This window comes from Peromyscus eremicus, chromosome 4, assembly GCF_949786415.1.
Source record: "Peromyscus eremicus chromosome 4, PerEre_H2_v1, whole genome shotgun sequence".
Lineage (NCBI taxonomy): Eukaryota > Metazoa > Chordata > Mammalia > Rodentia > Cricetidae > Peromyscus > Peromyscus eremicus.
Genome location: NC_081419.1, coordinates 44,875,854 through 44,897,283, shown reverse-complemented (window position 1 = coordinate 44,897,283; position 21,430 = coordinate 44,875,854). Strand labels below are relative to the sequence as shown.

The following is a 21,430-nucleotide window of genomic DNA, read 5'->3' as shown; positions in this document are numbered from 1 at the left end:
CCAAAATTCAGTTTCATATATTTCAATATAGCATAAAGGAAAAAGAAAAGTTTAAAAAATCTTTATTCTACAAGTATTATATTCATTTTAATTGCCTAAACATTATGCAACTAACTAAAATTGTTTCATCCAGTACTTGAAATCATATACAAGAGGGAACAAGATTTTTTCTATGACTGTGTATATTGACAGGTATATATATTGACAGGTATATATTGGCAGGTACATATGACAGGTATATTGTTTTCTTTCATAAATTATAGTCATTAAATATTTGTGACCCTTTTAAATATTTAATTTCCAAATCGACACTAAAAGTTTATGCACTTTAAAGGTAAATATTAAGTAATAATTGATTAAAATAATGAAAAAAATTTAACCTGATAGTTTGCAAGTGTGGTAAATATGCAGACCATTGCAACACAGGTGGAATAAGCAGATTCTGTAAAAGATGCTACCATATCCCACTGAGGGTCTCCAAAATAAGGGATGCGTGTCTTAATGCTGGAAGAAGTAGCCCTTGAGCCAAACCCTGACATACAGAGGTAAACATACATACTGACATACATACTAGCTGACTGTGCCACAGAAGGAAATCGCAGGACAATGACCAAGCACTCATATCGCTTACCTAATTCACTCATTTATCTCTCCACTCATTCATCTCCTCAGTATTTAAGTCTGAAAGCCATTGTCTGTGCAGAAAACATGAGGTGCATATCTGATATGAAATGCATTCACTTTATTGATTTGATAAAAGTTACTTAAATTTATATAATCATCCAAGTTAAATATTTTATACCAACTTACTGTAATGGTTTTTTTCATTGTTATTAAGTCTGTATCTCTTTAGATTTTATAGAATTTTTTTCTCATCCTTTCATTAAAGGGCAGTTTATATTTTCACTTAGTATTGAACTTTGTAAAGTATAATCATTCTTACCAGAAATGCTCTCGACTGGCCAAATTTCATTGTTTGTTAGTTCATATTAGAGGGGTGCTGGGTTTTGATCCTTTTCTTTATGTATGAGGTCACTAAAATCAATCACTCTCCTAGAAAATTAGATTTGGATCATTTCTTTTTCTCAGATTGGTTCCAAACTCCGCAAAAAATCTTTACATCTTTATTGGGCAATGAAATATTGGTCTGAAATATCTAAATCAAAATTTCTTATTCTTTATGCTTTCTTATGTCTGGAAGTACTACTTTCCTGCTATTATGTTGAAACTCTTGAAGCTAAACATGACAACTAAAAGTAAATGAGGAAAATGCTTATTTTAAGAGTATTTTTCTCAAATTACATACTATTATTCCCACCCAGCCCACAGTGTATATAATCCATTTTTAAAACATTGTTTTGAAGGACAAATATGAAAAATTGCTTAGTATATGATAGTGTACATGTTCATTTGCTGAATAACAGAATTATAAAACTGGGTGATTATTTTTATGTCTACTTGAATGGCATTTCAATTTTTTGCTGTGTTCCATATATATTACCTAATGGTGAATACATACCATGTGTTTCAGACAGATGCTGAGTTTCTCCTTGCAGGTATAAGGCGTTACACTCTTTAAGTCACAGTTGACTATTTCCTCTTGCTGCTTTTCTCAACTTCAGAACCTAAACTTCTTACTTCTGCAGGGGTAAAACCACAGTGGAACTCCCCAGGATACAGCTCTGTGCTTGTGACCACTTTTACACAGGTTACCTAAACCATCATACATATATGATATTTCTTCAGTGTCTTGCATGCTATTCAGCTATGAAATCTTTCTGCCTGACCCATTGCAAGAAAGTAGAAAAATGTACGATTGTTCCATCGATGAATCTAGGTCAAGCATGTCAATGGGGTTATTCCATCATTTGTTTTTTTGGTTTTTTTGTTTGTTTTTTGTTTTTTTTTTTGTGACTTTCTTGTTTACTCTCAGTATATCTTTTATGTTCTGAACTGATTTCAAATGCATGACCTATACGATGTTATTATGTGGATTATAAAAGTAAGATACAGTAGTAAAAGACATTTGAAATCATATTTCAAATAAAGAACACTCTCAGCTTTAAATTGAGTAGATTAACATTTTATTGATCCAAAGTTCAGTGGGAGGAGTATTTTAGATATCAACATAAAGAATTATTTTTTTCTAGCTCTGTATTCACAGATAAGAAAATTAATACTCAGCATTTGGCTGATTTCCAAGTACATATCTAGAGAAGTAAGAGCACAGCCAACACACTCAGTGTCCAAATCTAAATTTTGAGTCATTCTGAAATGATTTAGCAATGACTAGAATTTTGTTTTTATAACCAATTCAAAACCTTAAATTTGGCATGTTTATTCAGTTTTAAACACCATCAAGTAAATGTTAATAATCTATGCCTACCAAAGAGAAATAAGTATTTGAAATGTTTCATTTGATTCCAGAAATAATATCACTCACTGATGAAAGTACATTTCTGGTTCTACACCGAGTTGTCTCTGCTTCTAGTTTTAAAGGAGATAAGTGACTACTCCAGCTCTATTTCAGAGAGATAGAGACACTTTTGCTAAGATTATGAACAATAATATAGGCTGGTTTATCTAAATTTTCTAAAACATATAAGAAAAATATATTGCTCTAACATCAAGTAAAATTTATTAGTTTTAGTATAATCTTTGAATGACTGAGTAATAAAGCCATATTAAGAATCTTGCCAATTTTATAATCCAGTTCATATTTTTAACCTTCTCTGTCATGTTGAAATATTTGTATCATTTGTTGTCCAGTGTTCAGTGAATAAAGCAAAATGTTATCTTGAAATAGTCACATTCTAAGGACAATGACACTAACAATTTACAAGAAAAAAGAAAAAATGAACAACAAATATCTGATGTTTTAGTGTTTTGTGTACATGAAGTTATTGTTAATGGTTAAAAGAAATGTTTTCCTTTTTCAGTTTCTAGTGATTTGAACTCAATGATCTTGAAGAAAACTATTTCACAATGTAATGAATATCCTTCAATTAGATCATGAATAAAAATATACATGTTAGCCGGGCGGTGGTGGCGCACGCCTTTAATCCCAGCACTCGGGAGGCAGAGGCAGGCGGATCTCTGTAAGTTCGAGGCCAGCCTGGTCTACCAAGTGAGTTCCAGGAAAGGCGCAAAGCTACACAGAGAAACCCTGTCTCGAAAAACCAAAAAAAATATATACATACATATACATATATATATATACATGTATAAAATAGCGCTTATATAGCTATTGTAGAGTACACAATATTTCAGAAAATTTTCAGAAATACACTTACATGTATTTATATATGTACACATAATCATATACATTGTATACATATATGTTTATATTGTGAATTAATTAATTCTGCCAAACTAGTGTTAGAGAAGACGCAGTACATATCAATAAATGATATTCCTGGGCATGGAGGGGGACTCAGTGGTTAAGAGTGCTTGCTTCTGTTCCAGAGGATCTCTCTTCAGTTCCAAGCACCCATGTCAGGCTTCTCACAACTGGCTCTACTCCAACTTGGGGGATTCCGTGCCCTGTTCTGGCCTTGGAAAACACTACACTGACACGCTCAAATACACACACACATGTATACATATAGATTAATGATTCAAAATGCTGACAAAGTAAAAATGGAGCCTTTCCCTTGCACAGAGTGATTTGGAATGTGGTGCTTTGACAGGAGCTACCTGTACAAAGGTCAGGAGAGAAGGCATTTTTAATGCATAAAAATGTTGTGTTATTATACATTGTGCTTTCAATATTAGAAATTCACATGTTGAGAAAATGGATTATTCTAGTCTTTGTAATTTTCCCCTCCTGATCTTCATTTAGGGAATGATGAAATTATAAAAAAGATACAGATAGATTTTTTTCTTTCTGGTTTGTTTTGAATTTATGAACGATATATAAAGAAGGTTGAGGCTTTCAAACTATACGTGGACCTCACATTCTGTCTTCACACTTGCTTAGCTAAAATCCTTGCTAAATCACTTGGAATTTTTCAACAAGTGTCAGTTGTGATAATGTTTGTTAAATGCTTTTTATAACATTTTCTGTCAATAATCATCACAGTCATTCTATGATAGCACACAGAAGCCTGGAAAACTTTATTAGGGAATAAGGTTTTATTCCCTTCCTTTTTAGTTAGAATAAAGCTTGGAGACTATGCTATTAGATCTAGAAGAGAAATACGCAGCCTTCAAACTCCTTATGTTTCCAAACGCTGTTTTTGTTTGTTCACATTTTTAGCCAAGATCTTACCATTTAGCTATATTGATTGTTGTGTATTGGATACAGAGTGACCTTGATAGAAGATGTTGAAGGAAATGAGGACTCAGTGAAGTCGTTGGCTTTATTTTAAATTTCTTGACAATGGCTAAGGTTTCCCTCATTATTTCTTTAGCATCTGAAACTACATGCTGTGTTGACTGAGTGCGTTATTAGTTCTAAGTCGTTAACACTGAGCAGAAGGCTACTTCCTGGCATGCCAACAAGGTTTTCTGATAGCAAAAGTAAGAAAAACTAGAAACAAAAATAATAAAACAAAAACGGATCTTTTCACCATATTAGAAAAAAAAAAGCAGGAGTCTTAGTTGCTCATAATTAAAATACAATGTAACATTTTACTGCAATTTGTAAACATATTGAAAATGATCTGAACTAGTGCAAATGATATGCACATCTAGACAGGATGGTTCTACTGACTTTTCAATGGTCTGATAGTATTTTTAAATGTGGCATCAGCTTTTTGAAAAAAATTATAATCTTGAGCATTTTAAGGGTGATCAGAAGAAGACTAAAGATTCAGAACTCTGAGTCTGATAAAGAAACTACTACACTCGAGGTGATAGCAGAGGCAGCGATGTTATAGCTCCTCCCAGTCTTAAGGGATGCAGGAAGCCGAGGTTTGCTTTCTTCCGGAAGTAATGAGAGCAATGCAAAGCCATAAAAGTTGAAAGACAGGTGAAATGTGCTTTAGCTTGATTCTTTATTCTAACTATTTTGTTTTGTTTTGTTTTTTTGTTTTTTGTTTTTCGAGACAGGGTTTCTCTGTGTAGCTTTGCGCCTCTCCTGGAACTCACTTGGTAGCCCAGGCTGGCCTCGAACTCACGGAGATCCGCCTGGCTCTGCCTCCCGAGTGCTGGGATTAAAGGCGTGCGCCACCACCGCCCGGCTATTCTGACCTTTACTATTTTACATTTTAATTATTCACAAAGATTCTCAACTTAGTCATCTAAGAATTGAGACTGTATCTAATAAAATGTTCTCACTTGTTGATACATAATAGTAATGCCCCATGCAACATTCCTTTTAAAACCAGTCCTTTCTTTTCAATTTGCTTCTCTCAACCTTCTTACAATCTCTTACATCCCACTGTTTTCATGTTAGGATAAAACAAATTGGCCAGATCCCTGCTACTTAAATATTTCTTCTCTCAGGTGAAGCAAATAGGTCTTTGATGTGTAAGTATTCTAAATATAGCATCTCTGGGATGTTTTCTGTAACAGACATACTCTGAGAAATGTTGTTGAGTTCCATGTTTTCTACAGAGCATGCTATGACTTTCATGGTTTTCTGCTTTCAAGTGAAAGATTGCTGTCTGTAGATAGTCATACTTGGGAGTTTATGGAATAAGAAAGAATCAAGTAGCACTGGCTGTTGTCCATTCTACCATGAAGTAGTCTTTTGGTGCTAATGTCTGTGTTAGGGTTTAAAAGTACTAAATGTGTCTGTGATCAACATAAGGTGGATAATTTTAATGTGGCGTATATTTAACAGGTCTTTACTCACATTCAACATAATAGAAAAACCCTTGACAACAAATGAAAGAGAAAACTATGAAGAATAATAAATCTTTTTAATTTTATCATAGTTTCAATAATAATTTATAGCTATTCAAGTTTACATTGATGATAAAGATAGTTTCCCAACCACTGAGTTTTATAGATACACAGCAAAATATATGAAAAGATACAAAAAAGAATATATATATATATATACATAGAGAGAGAGATGATAGATAAATATAGATATAGATATAATAGAGATATTGATGTAGATATATATATAGGTTTTACATTGCCTATCTCAAGAGAGTTGAGTCAAGAAGAAGGTGGAGATGACTTTTATTTTTGTGTAATTTTGAATCAAGTGCATTATTTCCATAGAAATGAAAGAAATATTATTAAAACACACTTATAGTCAAATAAGGCTAATTCTGGTACACTTCTCGTCTTAGTAATAGTGAGTCAACCATGATTCTATTTCACTTAATTTAACTTATATATAAAAACTATCTTTGGTCGCAAACAAGTAAATGATTGAGAAAATATACCATTCACAACATATTAAAATAAAAATGAAATATCCTTATATTAAATTACTAATTTATTATTTGATTCATTTTTCATATTTAAATACAAAGAAAACTGTGATAAATATAAAAATTAAAATAATCTTAAGATTATGAAAAATGAGGCAAAATTTAGAATGATATTTCTGTATAATAAAAATAAATAAATAAAACAAATTTCATTGTTTAAGTTTAAAGATGCTTTCTGTACATAGTAAGTTAATTTTACTTCAAGATAAAATTTATATAATAGGTATCACCTGTTGTATTTAAAGGTATTTTTATAGGACCCTATGAAATGTTAAATTTTACAGAAGCTGAATATATATATATATATGTATTTTATATAAAGTGTATAGTGAGTTACTGTGAGAATAAATAATACATTCATTGTAAAGTTAAATATTGACCACAATAATTTGACTTGGTATATGAATTAATTATGATTCATGTCGGAGATTAAGATAATTCTTATTCCAGTGAACAATAACACTCTGTAGCTATTATGTCTGAACAAAGCTCTGTTTAATTGACAAAAAAAATCAGTATCTGTAAAAAGAAGTTTTAATAGAACACTATTTAAAATCACCTTAAGTTTTATTTGCTCATAATGCAATGGGATAAATCTTTACTAATGCTCTTTTTATTGAATTTAACTTTTTCATGCAACATATTCTGATCATGGTTTCCCTTCTGCCAACACCTCAGTAAGCTCAACATAGTGATAGTAAATATGCTCTAACTATTTAGCCTGTCAAAATTCTGTCAGAATGCAAGCAAATGAGGTTAGTTTTATGTAAAAGTTGCTACCTGCTGAGGGAGAACTGTTCTAACTACACTATTGTTAATATCTTAACTCAACACAGGGCAGTCCTTTTTATTCTTGTCAGTAATTCTTCCCACTGCTTTGTGTCCAAATGAGGGCCATGGATTTCTATCACAGGAGTGTGAGGTTGGTATCCTTTCCATAGAATCATGGTCTTGTCTTTGGCTCCTTGGTAACAGTCCACTGCAACTTGGAGGTCAAGAACTGAGAGCATCAAACAATTGTAATACTTTAGATATAGTACACAATTTTATTTCATAGAATTACCATGATATAAAACATTACTCATTTTAAGTGTTTTCTAATAACTATTATTTGCTAGACTAGTGTTTAATTTGAAGCCTAAACTCCTGCAGAATGTTCGTTACTTGAGATAAGTCTTTGTTAGTGCTCTTTCTATTGAAATTAATTTTTTCATGCAATACATTCTGATCATGTTTTCTTCCCCCTTAACACCTCAGTAAGCTCAACATAGTGATATTAAATATGCTTTCACCAATTAATTAATTAATATTTCTTTTTCATACTTTAAGGTATTTTGATTAATTTTACCACTTTTTACAACCCACCTTTAAATGTAATTGTGTACTGATGCCCTTTATAACCGATATTAACAATGAAAGGCTTAATATTGTAGAAATAGCATATCCATTGAAGTATTCATTTCATAAGATGTTTCTAATTCTTCACTTTGGTTATAAAAAAGACCACCAATAATCCATCTATACAACATACCAATGCTGCTATGACTGATGACTGATGTGTGATTATTATAACAATAAGAATTCAATGTAGTACACATAAAAAGACCTTCAAAGCCCATCTTAAAATTTAATACTTTAAAATAAACCTATGATATCAATGCAAAGTTATTGACAAAAGAATCATTGAAAGTTAGTATTATTTTTTCATTTTACCACCTTAATTTGCTTAAACTATTCTCCCAAACTTAAGTTCTAATCGGAATAAATGAAGCACTATCATGATAAGTAGTAGTTTTCCATATTCATGTGTCATTTAGCAAATGAGAACAAGAAATGAACTCTTCCTTTGTGAGATGCTCTACCCATCTGGAAAGCAGTATTAGGAATTTGGCTGTCTTGCTACAATTACTGTATGTACTGTATCTGAAACATTCTGTGTATGTGTGTATACGTGCCGATATATTACTTGATCATAAAGTTTGGGAGGGGAACTCGTCTGCATTATGATCAGCAGAATGATCATAATGACGAGTTCAATGCTCTCATGTGTGAGTCTGCCACGTTTAATTCCTGTTTAATTCCACTGGACTTTTATTTCAGCATTTGCATGTGATGCTACCTTACGTCGCCACTCTTTTTGCCTTGAAAAAAATAATACTTTATGATCTTCTCTTCCATGCAGTAAGATTTGAGATTAAAATGGGTGGTGTTGGTTTGGCCTTTAACATTAGGGTTCCAATACAGTTTACATTTTATATTTGTCTTGTTTAACGACTTTCTACCTATAGCATCCTGCTACCTATTCTATTCTAAAAGTAAACAGAACATATTGGGATATTATCATATAATTTTTAAAGTCCCAACTACTTAAAATCTTTTTCTGGCAACTATAGGCTCTGTCCTTTTAGTGATACAGCATTTGCACCTTGACATTTGTGTATTAATGTTTCCCAGAGGTCAGTTATCCTCAAAGAATAACTTCACATAAGTCTGTATTAAACATAAGATAATAGTAAGTCTGACCAATAATTTCCCACATGATAGTTGAAATAAAACACTTCCTGTTGCCAGCTTTGTCCAAGTGCTTATTTACGAGCATTATGAAATTTATTTTTTGCAGGATGTGTAGATAGAACGATCAATTATAGGTGTGCCATAGGGTAACTTGATCTCAACATGTGCTTCTCTGTTTTTATGGTCATCATACTGTTGAACATTTTTCATGACACTTTGCATGACTGGTCATTAAATGATGCTTAAATGTCATACTTGAACGTTCACTAAAGGACTTGTTTGGTGGGGGTGGTGCTTTCCTTTTTAGAGACGGAACCGATCAAGTTCCTCTGAGTGCAGCACGGTTGATAACCCTCTACCAGGAGAAGGAGAAGAAGCAGAAGCCGAGCCTGTAAACTCAGATGAGCCAGAGGCATGTTTTACAGATGGTAAGGGAAAACACGGAACTTTTACATTCACTAGTGTTTTGTGTTTTGTCTTATTACATAATGCTAACTGGGGACTATTTGCAAAAAAAAAAAAAAAAAAAAAGGCATTTCCTGTTTTTCCAAGCAAGGCTCTCTATCTAAGGGCTGCTGTATGTGTGACATCTATTGACAGTAATTTCCAAAGTCAGTACATCTTTACTAGTGTAGGATCTTGACATGTCTCACTTTGGATTATTCATATTCATATTACTAGGTGTCTCAGTTTGGTTTCTACCACTGTGATGAAATACCATGACCAAAAGTAAATTGAGGGAGGGAATAATTCAGTTTACAGTTCCACATCACACTCCACCACTGAGGGAAGTCAGGGCAGGAATTCATAGGTCAGGAAACAGGAGCTGATGCAGAGGCCATGGGTGAGTGCTGCTTACTAGCTTGCTCTTCATGGCTTAGTCACCCTGCTTTCTTATAGAACCGAGGACCACCAGGCCAAAGATAGCACCACACACAATGAGCTGGGGCCCTCTCATGTCAATCACTAATTAAGAAAATGCTTCCACAGGCTTGCCTACAGTTCAATCTTATTGAGGCATTTTGTCAAATGAGGTTCTCACCTCTTTGATAACAACAGTGTCAATTTGACTTAAAAAGTAGACAAAACACTAGGATACAAATTAAGGGGACAGGTGTTGCTAGGGTCTTTTTCTTCAAGTATCAGAATGATTCATTAAGATGTGGTAAATAATTTGATATAGTTTACTGTTATATCTCAAAATTCATCTCTACCCTAGATCTTCAGAGGATGCACAACATTCCACCATTGTTTTTCATCTACTTCTCTGATAGATATAGTCTTTTTCTCTTTCTTTTAATGGCCATGTTATGTGCATCCTATAAGTAATGTCATACCAACATGGTATTCTGAAAGCCAGAGAGGTTTAAACTATGGCTGTGGCTTGAATGAGCATTTCTGTCCTAGCATCCCTTGATCTCTCTCTCTCTCTCTCTCTCTCTCTCTCTCTCTCTCTCTCTCTCTCTCTCTCTCTCTCTCTCTGAGACAGGGTTTCTCTGTGTAGTTTGGTGCCTGTCCTGGATCTTGCGCTGTAGACCAGGCTGGCCTCGAACTCACAGAGATCCGCCTGGCTCTGCCTCCCAAGTGCTGATATTAAAGGCTTACGCCATCACCACCTAGCTTTTGACCTCACTCTTGAGAGCTAAATCTTCTTAGTAAGACCATGCTGGCCATCTCAAAAGTTGTTCAAATCATCTCAAGTTTAACCTATATCATTTGTGGGTATATAGCCAGAGACTACCCTCTACCCTCTAAGAGAGTTATTGGCAAACCCATGTTTATTGCTGCTTTATTCACTGTGCAAACATCAGGTTATATATAAAATATAATTAATATTTTATATATATATATATGTGTGTGTGTGTGTGTGTGTGGTATATATATAATTCTACAGCCAAGAAGTGGCGAGCACTTCTGATGTACAGCAGACATTTACTATTTGTTTATTGATTGAAGAAATGAGTGAGTAAATAAGAAGTTCAGATGCTGAGCAAATTGGTTGTTTGGCTGTTTCCCTGTCTCATACTGCAACAAGTCCTTGCAGCAGTATAGAGACTGGGAGAATACACTTCATGGCAGACTTACAGATATCTTGTCTCAGTCAACTTTCACGGGTCCAGGCCCAGTTAATTTGAAACTACGTTTTTATATTATTTTTCTACAAGGGGTCTAAATTTAGAAATTAGTAGTACTCTCAGAATAATCACAAAAGTCTTCTCATTAATGTTTTTCAGAACTAAAAACAACCTTAATAAAGTTCTGAGTAAGGTAACACCTATAGTTGAAAGCAGCATGATTAACGCATGCTTAAATGTGTTTTCTAAAAATTTTCTCTAGCTTAAAGAATTAAACTGTTTGATTAGCTCAATTTCATTCTAGCTATACTCAAATTTTAAGTAAGTGTCATTGCTAAACTGCACAGGGGAAATCTTGACAGGAATTATACCAATTTGCTTTTACAAGGTTGTTAAATAACTTAAGACAGAAGCCATACATTTGGATGAAATTCCTTTTGTTTTGGTTGTTCTAAGGCACGGTCTCCTGTAGTCCAGGCTCCATTAATTTAAGCCTTGAACTCTATTTGCCACAGTCTCCCAATTACTGGGATTGCAGACACCTCTGGGCTGGTCTGACAGAATGAAAACTTTAAATATTTTTAATCTTTCTTAAGAGAATGCCATGGCTTTGCTCACAGCGCTAATTCCTATAAACACAAAATATATTGACAGATTACAGTGTTCTTTTGTTTCTCATAAATTTAATGTACATTTAAAGAAAATCCAAATGTCGCTGTAGTGTAGATGCCTTTATTTTCCAGTTGTTTTGCTGAATGTGCAAATGCCTTAGGGCACTTCTTAAGAAAACTGTGAAGCCTAAAAACAGGTCAGTGATTTCCAAAAACAATATTGGTGTAGGTGATCCAATTAGTAGACTGTGAGTCAGTGGCACTGGTGTTAGCATAGTTTCCTTGCAAAATTATTTAAATACATGAAAACATTTTTTAAAAAAGTGAAGGCAAAAACAAGATAAGTATTCTGCTAATTAATTCGTAAGCTTTATGTCATTTGAAGACTTCAGTATTTACATGATGGGTGTGTTATTGCTACTTTTTTTAAAATCTGAAGTTGCATGTTTTAAAAAATATGCTCACTCTCAGAGGTAGTTAAGGATGAGTCAGTTAGAACTCAGGGCTACTAGGGTCAATGTTTGGGCCTTACATTATTAGACAGTACTGTTGCCTGGCCCTCAGTTTGTGGTTTTACTTGGGTTGTATAATTCTTATTTAGATAGTACTGCAGGCTTTCATCAAACATTATCAATTTTTTTTTTTGTTTGAGTACCATCCCTGGAAAATTACACGAGTACTACAAAGTTTTGTTGTGGAGTATTTGTTTAACTATGCAAAGATGAGTTGCATTTCTTTAACTATGTAAAGATGTGTTGTATTTGTTTAATTGTGTAATAATGTGTTGCTATTTTACCTTGCTTGCCTAAGGCACCTGACTGGTCTAATAAAAACCTGAATGGCCAATAGCAAGGGAGGAGGTATAGGTGGGACTTCCTGATAGGGAAATTAGGAAGAGGAATTTAGATTTGGGAGAAGAAAGAAAAGGAATGCCAAGGAGATACCAGGGGCCAGGCTGCCAGACACGGAGAAAGCAGGAAAAAAGGACATACAGAATGAAAGAAAGGTAAAAAAAAAAAAAGCCGTGAGGAAAATGTAGATGAATAGAAACAGGTTAAATTAATTTAAAAGAGATAGTGGAACAAGCCTAAGCTAAGGCTGGGCATTCATAATTAGTAATAAGTCTCCGTGTCTTTATTTGGAAGCTGGTTGACAGTCCAATGAAAATTCCAACTACAAAGTTTAGTATGGCAGAAAATGAAAAGGAGTAAGTCGGCTTACTGTTAGAAGTAAACAGAAAACTGTAATAAGAATATATTATATAAAAAAATCTACTTTTGGTAAAAGAAGAAACAGGGTAAAAAAGTATACAGACAGACCAAATGTAGCAAGCTTCCCATACCAAGTTAGGGACTCCACATTCTGATTCGATTGCTCAAGAAATCCCCCAATTTTAGCATGCCTCAGAATCCCCTCTGATTTGGTTCTACCTCTGTGTTTCTATGAACTAGAGACTGAAAGAGATTAAGGCCCCAAAGTAGTTTATTGAGTAGGACATGATGTTATTAAATGAGGTAAAGACTAGAAGAAGATCTAGATATGTAAGGAAGGGCATATCAACTTTTAGTTTTAGACATGTATATATTAAATTTTATAAACTTCATTATTAAAAACTTGCAAATAAATAAAAACACAGAATACTAAAATTAACCAGGCTCAAAGTCTACACAGCTCAACTTCCATATAGTTAGAATATGTATTCAGAAGGGAAGCTGTGGCGCTTCACATTCAATATTACATTTTCACTATTGAATATATTTTGTGTACTTATTCACCACCAAAACCAAAAAGGAAGTCATGGCAGAATTCAAACTAGGAAAGCTACCAGCTTTGTATCCTCTTTCATAACTGTGTCCACTACCTGCTCTCAGTCCTTCTTCATAACTTTACGCCTTTCTTTCCTCTATATTCATATCATACTCTCTCCACATACTCATTTATTTAAATTTATGTGTATATTATTCGCTAAATCCTGCATGTGAGAGAGAATATGATGTTGTTTTCTTTTCTTTCTTCTACTGGATGACCTCCCTTAGTATTATATATTCTAAGTCCATCCATTTTTCTGCAAATTTTAAAACTTTCTTTTTTCTTTAGAGTGGAGTAGTATTCATATGTATGTGTGATGTGGAACTGTAAGCTGAAATATTCCCTCCTTCAATTTACTTTTGGTCATGATGTCTCATCATAGGAGTAGAAATCTAACTAAAACAATACCCTTCACATAACTAAGCATCTTCTTATAGATAAATCAAAAGGGGAAAGTGACTAGTAAGAAATGGCTGTTATGTAAATAACAGCAGCTCCAGGAGGCCTTTTTTATAAAGGTGACTTTTGATTAAGACTGGAAGAAATTTGAGACAAGTATGTTTCCCAGAATGGAAAACAGAGAACATGCCACCTTCCACTGTTTCCAGTGGAGTCTTACAAATTCGAGATGGTTCTACAAGAGCTGAGAAAAAACTAACGCCAGTTCAGAGGAGCATCTGGCCCAAAGGGAATATTCCATTGAGAAAGCCAACAGAAAAATCAAAGGAAACATCAGAGATGCTAAATTAGGGTGGTGCCTTCACCAAAGATGGGTGGGTTTTTGTTTGGTTGGGTTTTGGGGAGTTGTTTTCGTTTTTTGTTTTTGTTTTTGTTTTTTTTGCTGCTTATTGCCTCAAAGCTATTGATCTGTCTCTGCTTCTCACTGTCGCCATGCTGATGTGCTTTATCGATTGCCTTCTGTCTTCCTTCTGTTTCACTTTTTCCTCTCTTAGGCCATGTCTTTCACTAGTTCTATTTGAGTCTTTGTAATTCAAGGCTTCTGGCTCCTTCCATAGGTGCCATGATATTCTTCACTGTCCTTAATGTCTTAGAAATCAACTAATTATGTGTATGACAAACCAATTAATTATGGGTATGACATAATTCATGGTTCTATTTGTTTCTATATTTTATTCCTTTGAAGTTATTCAATTAGTAAATTATATCATCAGAATCTGATTTAAAGTGTGACTTTCAAAAAAAAAAAATTAGGTTTCCAGTTAATTTGGTAGGTAGAGCCAGTTTACCTTCTCTTTAAAATATTCTCAGTTAATCAACTCTTTGTACATAACTAATAACCAATTCCCACTTTCAATATACAATAAGTAACTCTATTCAGTCCTTTTTTTATTTTGAAAGGAAATTATGAACAAAACATTTGTTTTAGACCATGTAGACATTTTTAATGAGAGTAGTAGTTTGTTTTCCTAATAACCTCTACATTGATTATATTGATAATGCTGTAATATTCTTGGGCAATCTGTCTTTGGATAGTTTGTTACTGGGTATCATTGGTTTAACATGATGAAACCCAGCCTAGACTTTATGTAATGCATCACAAAAGCAGACTAATGAACCCACCCAAAAGACAAAGACCTACTGCTCCCTGCGGGACTCATTAGACTGTTTAGAGGTACTGTTGTGTTTACATTTAATTGATACTCATTCTAAAGAGAAGGTGTGATAACCTTACTAACCAGCTAGGTTGGAAGTCCCTAGGGATTTGCCTTTGCATGAAAGTCAGGCAGGCGACTGAGCACTCCTGCCTCAAATAAAAGAGAAATTCTCTGTGGTATGATATGCCCTAGGGGCAGTACTTGTGAAGCTTTGCCTCAGACAAAACTTTCCTTACTTTTCTAATTACAATGCAGTGTGGGTTGTTTTTGTTGTTGTTGTTGTTTTTTGTTTTGTCTGTAGTCATAAAAAACAATGTTTCTTTCAATTTTAAGACTGGCAAAAATACATCTCAGAAAGGAAAATCTTGACTAAAGTTAACTTTCTCCTCAAACAATTCTTGTCCTTAAAGTATTTCTAGTTGTTTATTTTTTTAAATCAACATTTTAATAAATTTTTAAATTTGCAATGATGATCTTTCTGGCCCCTCACGTTCATACGTCTGTTTGCTGTCCATGCCCTTTCCACTGCAGCCTCTTGGCTCCCCACTTGCCCCCACACACACTGTCTCCCCCTTCCACTTACCCAGTGATACTCAGGTCAACCCTTAACAACTGGTTGTCCAAGAGAAAAAAGTATGTTTGCACATAGCGATTTAACATAAGAATTTCTGATATTAATAAGTACAAAACTGACAAATAATATTATTATATGTAACTTGCTTTCTCCCATATTCTACAGAGGTAACTGTGTCTTACAGAATGCTATTGTTGAATTTTGCCAGCTGCCTACAATTGCAACTGATGAGCAAATATAGTTCACAAGGACAAGTCCGTCTTCATTTACATAAGTTACTGAAGCAAACATAGTTTCACTCCTGCATTAATGACGTGAGCAATTTTTACTAGTGGAGGTGGAGTAAAGAGAAAGCATTTCTCAAAGACTTCTGCTCTCCATAATTAATCGCCATAAACACTGCATACATTCACTGTTTATCTACTTCAGTAACATTTCCATCATGATTTTCTTACATGTACAAACACCACAGACACACACACAAGTCCCCACCAATTACCCATGATGGTTTTTATTGTAGAAAGGTTTCTGCCAGACTGGTTCAAACCACTGCTGTGACCTTGCTGAGTGTAAGATACACAGAAGCCGCACATACTGTGACACATTCCACCATTCAAAAGGAAAAATCACATGCAAACTCATGAATATGAGATGGAGACCAATAATTAGGAAGGGAGAGTCTTAACACTTACTACTTAAAGAAAGTTTTGAATTCTAAGTTTGTGTAACTTGATCTCTAATAAAGGTGACTTTAATCAACACATTTTAAAAGTTTCTGACAGTTCCACAGGGAGTTATCATGAACTAGCATGGTTCTGGCACACCAGTGAATCCTGTCCCTTAGTGGTATTGTCACAAAGTGTTCCAGATGTAATCCTTTCTTAAATATTTTGTGTGACCTCATGAAATGGTTCTGACCTCTGGTATTCATATGCTAATGATTTCTGCCCCACGTTTCCCCTCTGACCTTTAGCTTCAGACCTCAAACATTTACCATATACCGATGTTTAGAACTTTTACTGGCACATCTAACTCATCAGTCCCCCAAGGCAGTTCATATTTTTGTGACCTTCATTTCATTCCTGACACTCGGCACTAAATCTTGCTGACTTATATACAAGACAAATGTTTGAATCTATTGTTACTTTAGTTGCTCATTACTCTTCCCCTTGACAAGGATACTGTATTAGAACCTTATAAGCTCTATGGCTTTGGGTTTCTCTTCCACTTCCTAGCACCATACACAGTTAAGGATATCTAGTTAAATTGCTTATATCATTCCTTCCTTGTAACCCATCACTTACTCCTCAACCTCTGTACTATATTATCTGTTTCTTTGAGGCAGAATAAAATTGCTTCATACTCTGTCTAACTTCTCTAACCATATATCTTTCACTTGTGCCTCTAAGAACATCACTTTCATAAGTGTGGACTATTATAATTCCCACAAATGACTGCTTACTATACTTTTGCAATGGATCTCCTTCCACACTTTTGCTTTTACTGAAACTAAACTCTTTCCCCTACTGATACCTTGATTCATTTCAGACTTCTGCCTCTTCCAATGAACCTCTTCTTACCTGTTTTTCAGTATGCAAGCCAGATTATGTGGACTTCTTCTATTCCTCCAAAACAACCTCTACACGTCTGATATTAGTTGCCTATCCATTTATTTCATTAATTTCTATGCCTATTTGACATAAATAAAATCAAAAGACAGTTCCCAGGGAAGAAGCAACTAGATACAAATGCACATTAAAACATTTGATGGAAAAATGAATAAATAAGCCCAAATATTTTAAATAAAATTATCCTCAGTTTTTCATTGCAGGATAGTTTGATTATGAGTCCCAATTCAGACCCTTTAACCTTAGAACAGATAAAAGTATATTTATTTGTATCTTCCAATGATATTTGCCTTTTTGTTTTAATTTAAAGACTTCCCATTAATTTTCTCAATATTTGTTTACAATAGTCTTTCTCAAAATATTTTGTTTTGTGTTTGTGTTTATTTTTGTTGTTGAGTCAGGTTTTCACATACACCAGGCTAACATCAAATTCTATATATTATCAAGGATGTCATTGGACTTCTGGTCCTTTTGCATGGGTTACAGGTGTGTAAGCACACCACTCCCACTTGATTGTATGCAGTTCTGGGTACCAAACACAGCCTCATGCTTGCTAGGCAAACACTACCAATTACACCACACTCCCAGTCCCTCAAACAGTTTTAAATTGAGGAGTAGAAGTGTGTCAAATTATATTATCTGTAAACAACAACGACAAAAGCCTTGAAATTAATTTTGCTTCATTGCTACATCTGTTCCTTTCATTTGCTCATCTCCCTATTAAACAATTTAAATGGTGTGGAAGAAATCAGAAAATTCCAGGTGACAATATATTCTGAGTTAAAACTAACTGATAGATACTAAGAGATGCCATTAGAAAATAGAAATGAAGGGACTGTGGGAGAAAGTTTCCCCTTATTAGTGTGTTTTAAGCTCTGACTCTGAACGTCATGGTGTTCTGTACATGCCTTTCTTGCCAGGTTGTGTACGGAGATTTCCATGCTGCCAAATTAATGTGGACTCTGGGAAAGGGAAAGTCTGGTGGACCATCAGGAAGACCTGCTACAGGATAGTTGAACACAGCTGGTTTGAAAGCTTTATTGTCCTCATGATCCTGCTCAGCAGCGGAGCTCTGGTAGGCCAGCTACTAACTGGGTTTATAAATTAATAAATGAAAAGCAAGTATGCCCCGCTTTGCTGAAAACTAATCCTTAGATCATTGTGTATGTGGTTTATTCTCAATTTTTTAGCATTATTATCATTGGTATAACTAGAAAGGTCACTGACTTGTTTAAGATTTATTTTATGTTTTAATAGTGTGTGTGTGTGTGTGTGTGTGTGTGTGTGTGTGCAAAAAGTGCTCACAGATGCCAGAAAGGGACACCTGATTCATTGCAACTGGAGCTACAGATGATTGTGAGTCACCCACTGTGGGTGATGTAAACCAAATTCAGGCCCTCTGCCAGAGCAGTATGTTCTTAACCTCTGAGTCATCCCTCCAGCCCAAGAGCTACTGATCTTTGTCTATTAATTTTGTATTCTTCCATGTTGTTCAAAGTGCTTCTCAGCTTTAAGAGTTTTGTAGTAGAGACTGCAAGGTAAGTTAGATCTAAAATCATAATCATCTTCAGTTGGGGATGCTTTTACCTCTTCAGGTTTCTCTTTTATTTCTTCCCTTGTCATATTGCATTAGGCGGTATTTCAGGCACTATATTGTATTAGAATGGAATTCATGGGCTTGTATTCTTCCTGATTCTAATAGGAGTACTGTGAGTTTTTCTCCATTTAGTGTGATACCAACTCAAGGTTTGTAGCGCACAGTGTTTATCATGTTGAGAAATATTCCCTCCATCCCTAGCCTTGGTGACTTTTACCAGGAAGGGATTTGGGATTTTGTCAAAGATCTTTTCCTCATTTATTAAAGTATTCATGTGATTTATGCCTGAACTAATTTATTTGATGAATTGCATGTATTTATTTAAGTGTGTTGAACTAACCTTGTGTCTGTGGAATGAAGCCAACTTGGTCAAGATGAATGATCTCTTTAATATAATTTTGAGTGACATTTGGAAGTAATTTACTGATAATTTTTGCATCTGTATGTATCAGGGAAAAAGGCCTGTAATTTCTCTTTGAGGACTTTGCATTCTTGATATACTATAGGAGAGTGGACAAGAACCACAGAGTCATGCCTTTCTTAACAAATCTAGTCTGTAAAATCAGAAATGAATGTGTCACCAGAATATAAATCAGAATCCTGATAATATTATATATCATACCCTTAATAACTAATAAAGTCTTTCAAGTTTAACATGTTCTAAGTCATATATGTGACCAGAGGACAGGTTAAAATGTTAAAATTTTAAATAAACTTTAGCTCAAAATGTCCAAAATGGAAAATGATATTTTGGAAGAAGTCATCTCAAATGAATTAAAAGAATCACATGGAAAAAGAAAACAGTCTCTCTGTTAGTTGGTGTCCTTGCTCAAGGACTTTGCCAGGTAAGGTAGTCTTCTGAAATCCTGTTGTTAATCCTGAGATTCTCAAGAGATTAAACCAGTTTCATGATTTTGAGTCAAATTTAAATCAAGCTTTAATTAAATGCCGCCCAGGTGAACGGACTATGGTCAGGTACATCTCTGGCTTCCCAAGAAATGGCCACAGAGTCATATTTTGATGAGGCTTAAAAAGGCAAAACCCACAATTCACTGCATTTCCCAACAGGTCCAATTAGGGGCAAGCATAAATTCTGATGTATTTCCTGCCTATGTACCTCCCACCCACATGTGATCAAGCACATCTGGTGTAAACACACTTGTTCAGGGAAGTAAAAACAAGCTGTTTGATATTTCCTAAGAATCGTAGTCTCCAACACTCCAAGGAGTTATCTGTCCTTGGGCAAATGGGGCTTACAGATTAACTTTGACTCTTACACTGTCTGTAGAATAAATGCAAATAATAACTATAATATAGTAAATAATTACTACATCTTATAGTTTCAATATATGTTTCTTTCATTAAATTCTCAAACAACTCTGAGGAAGTATACAATTTTGCTCACTTAACAAAGAAGGAAGTTGAATACAGAGTTTAAAATGTTTCTTCCTATCTCAAATATAGTAAATGTCAAGGTTTTTACTTAAAAACCACTTTTCCTTTAAGCTAGACAGAAGAGAATACATCAAAAAGAAAAAGAAATAAACAAGTCAGACCTGAAATGAGTAGTAATAATATCTACGTCCCAAAACCTTCCTTGCTTTTATGCTTCTGCATCCACAAACTTGTCCTTGGAAGCTGAGACCCTGCATCTATCTGAGTCCTGTGCCTGGCTCTGGGGCCAGTCATGGTGAGGTCTTCCCAAGCCGAGACAGACTTGCTGCTCCTCACTCTGAACCTGTACCCCAATTCTAAGAGCAGACTTCGTCTTTGGCATAAAACCCCTCCCTTCCTTGTCATGTTTTGGAGTTATGATTTCTGTTGAGGTGGCTTGTATGAGTCTTCTAGAATTTAGAGAAAGGCACAGGAAGGCCTTGAGAACTAGTCTCCTTCCCTAACCACAGACACACTTCAAGCCTGATTACTTTCAGAACGTGAGCCAGTGTTGTGCATCTTAGCAGATCTGCCCATTCTGCCTGACCTAGTTTCTCAGTTTTCTTCACTATTGCTGTCAGTAGTTTTAAAAAATGTGCTAAGAATAGTTTCTAAAGTATTAATACAGATTTTTTTTTGGGGGGGGGGATAAGAATGGTTCAAATCCAGGACCATGGACAGGTAATACAATGTTAATCAACAAAGTTCTATTACTTAGCTCTCATTTTTTCCAGCATGGTGATTAGTGCTTCCATACAAAAGAAAAAACTCTAGTAATTCAAATCTATTTTGATAAGCAGCCATTTTAAATACTTCCATTAGTTCACTCTCTGAATCGTAATTTTAATTATTTCACAAAGAACTTATATCTATAACTACTGTGTCATTGACACTTACTTAAAGGTTCTTGGAGAGTGCAAATGCCACTTCCATGGGGTAAAAAGCAAAGGGGGTTTCTATGCCCCCCGTGGGGTGAGTGTTAAGGATTACAAAGGTTTACAAGAGGGCTGTCCCTGGAATGAGGTCTGAAAGGATCAGTACTCTCTCCATTTGAATGGAGAGAAAAGAACAGAGGAACCCTCAGGTTTTAAAAATTCTTCAGAGGATTATAAGTAATATGTAATTTCATTCTTTTGTGGCTTTTCTGCCCTTGGTAACAATGGAAAAGAATGTGAGAAGT

The 21,430-nt window shown here is 34.7% G+C and overlaps 1 protein-coding gene across 3 annotated transcripts in view; it reads left to right on the top strand.

The window, feature by feature from the left end:
- Positions 1 to 21,430, top strand: part of Scn9a (sodium voltage-gated channel alpha subunit 9) — an 86,441-nt gene that overhangs the window by 47,495 nt on the left and 17,516 nt on the right. For all 3 annotated transcript variants that reach the window (XM_059259167.1, XM_059259168.1, XM_059259166.1), the window contains exons 17-18: positions 9,214 to 9,334; positions 18,140 to 18,294. In XM_059259167.1, coding sequence (XP_059115150.1) covers positions 9,214 to 9,334; positions 18,140 to 18,294 — 276 coding nt within the window. The remainder of the gene's footprint in view (positions 1 to 9,213; positions 9,335 to 18,139; positions 18,295 to 21,430) is intronic.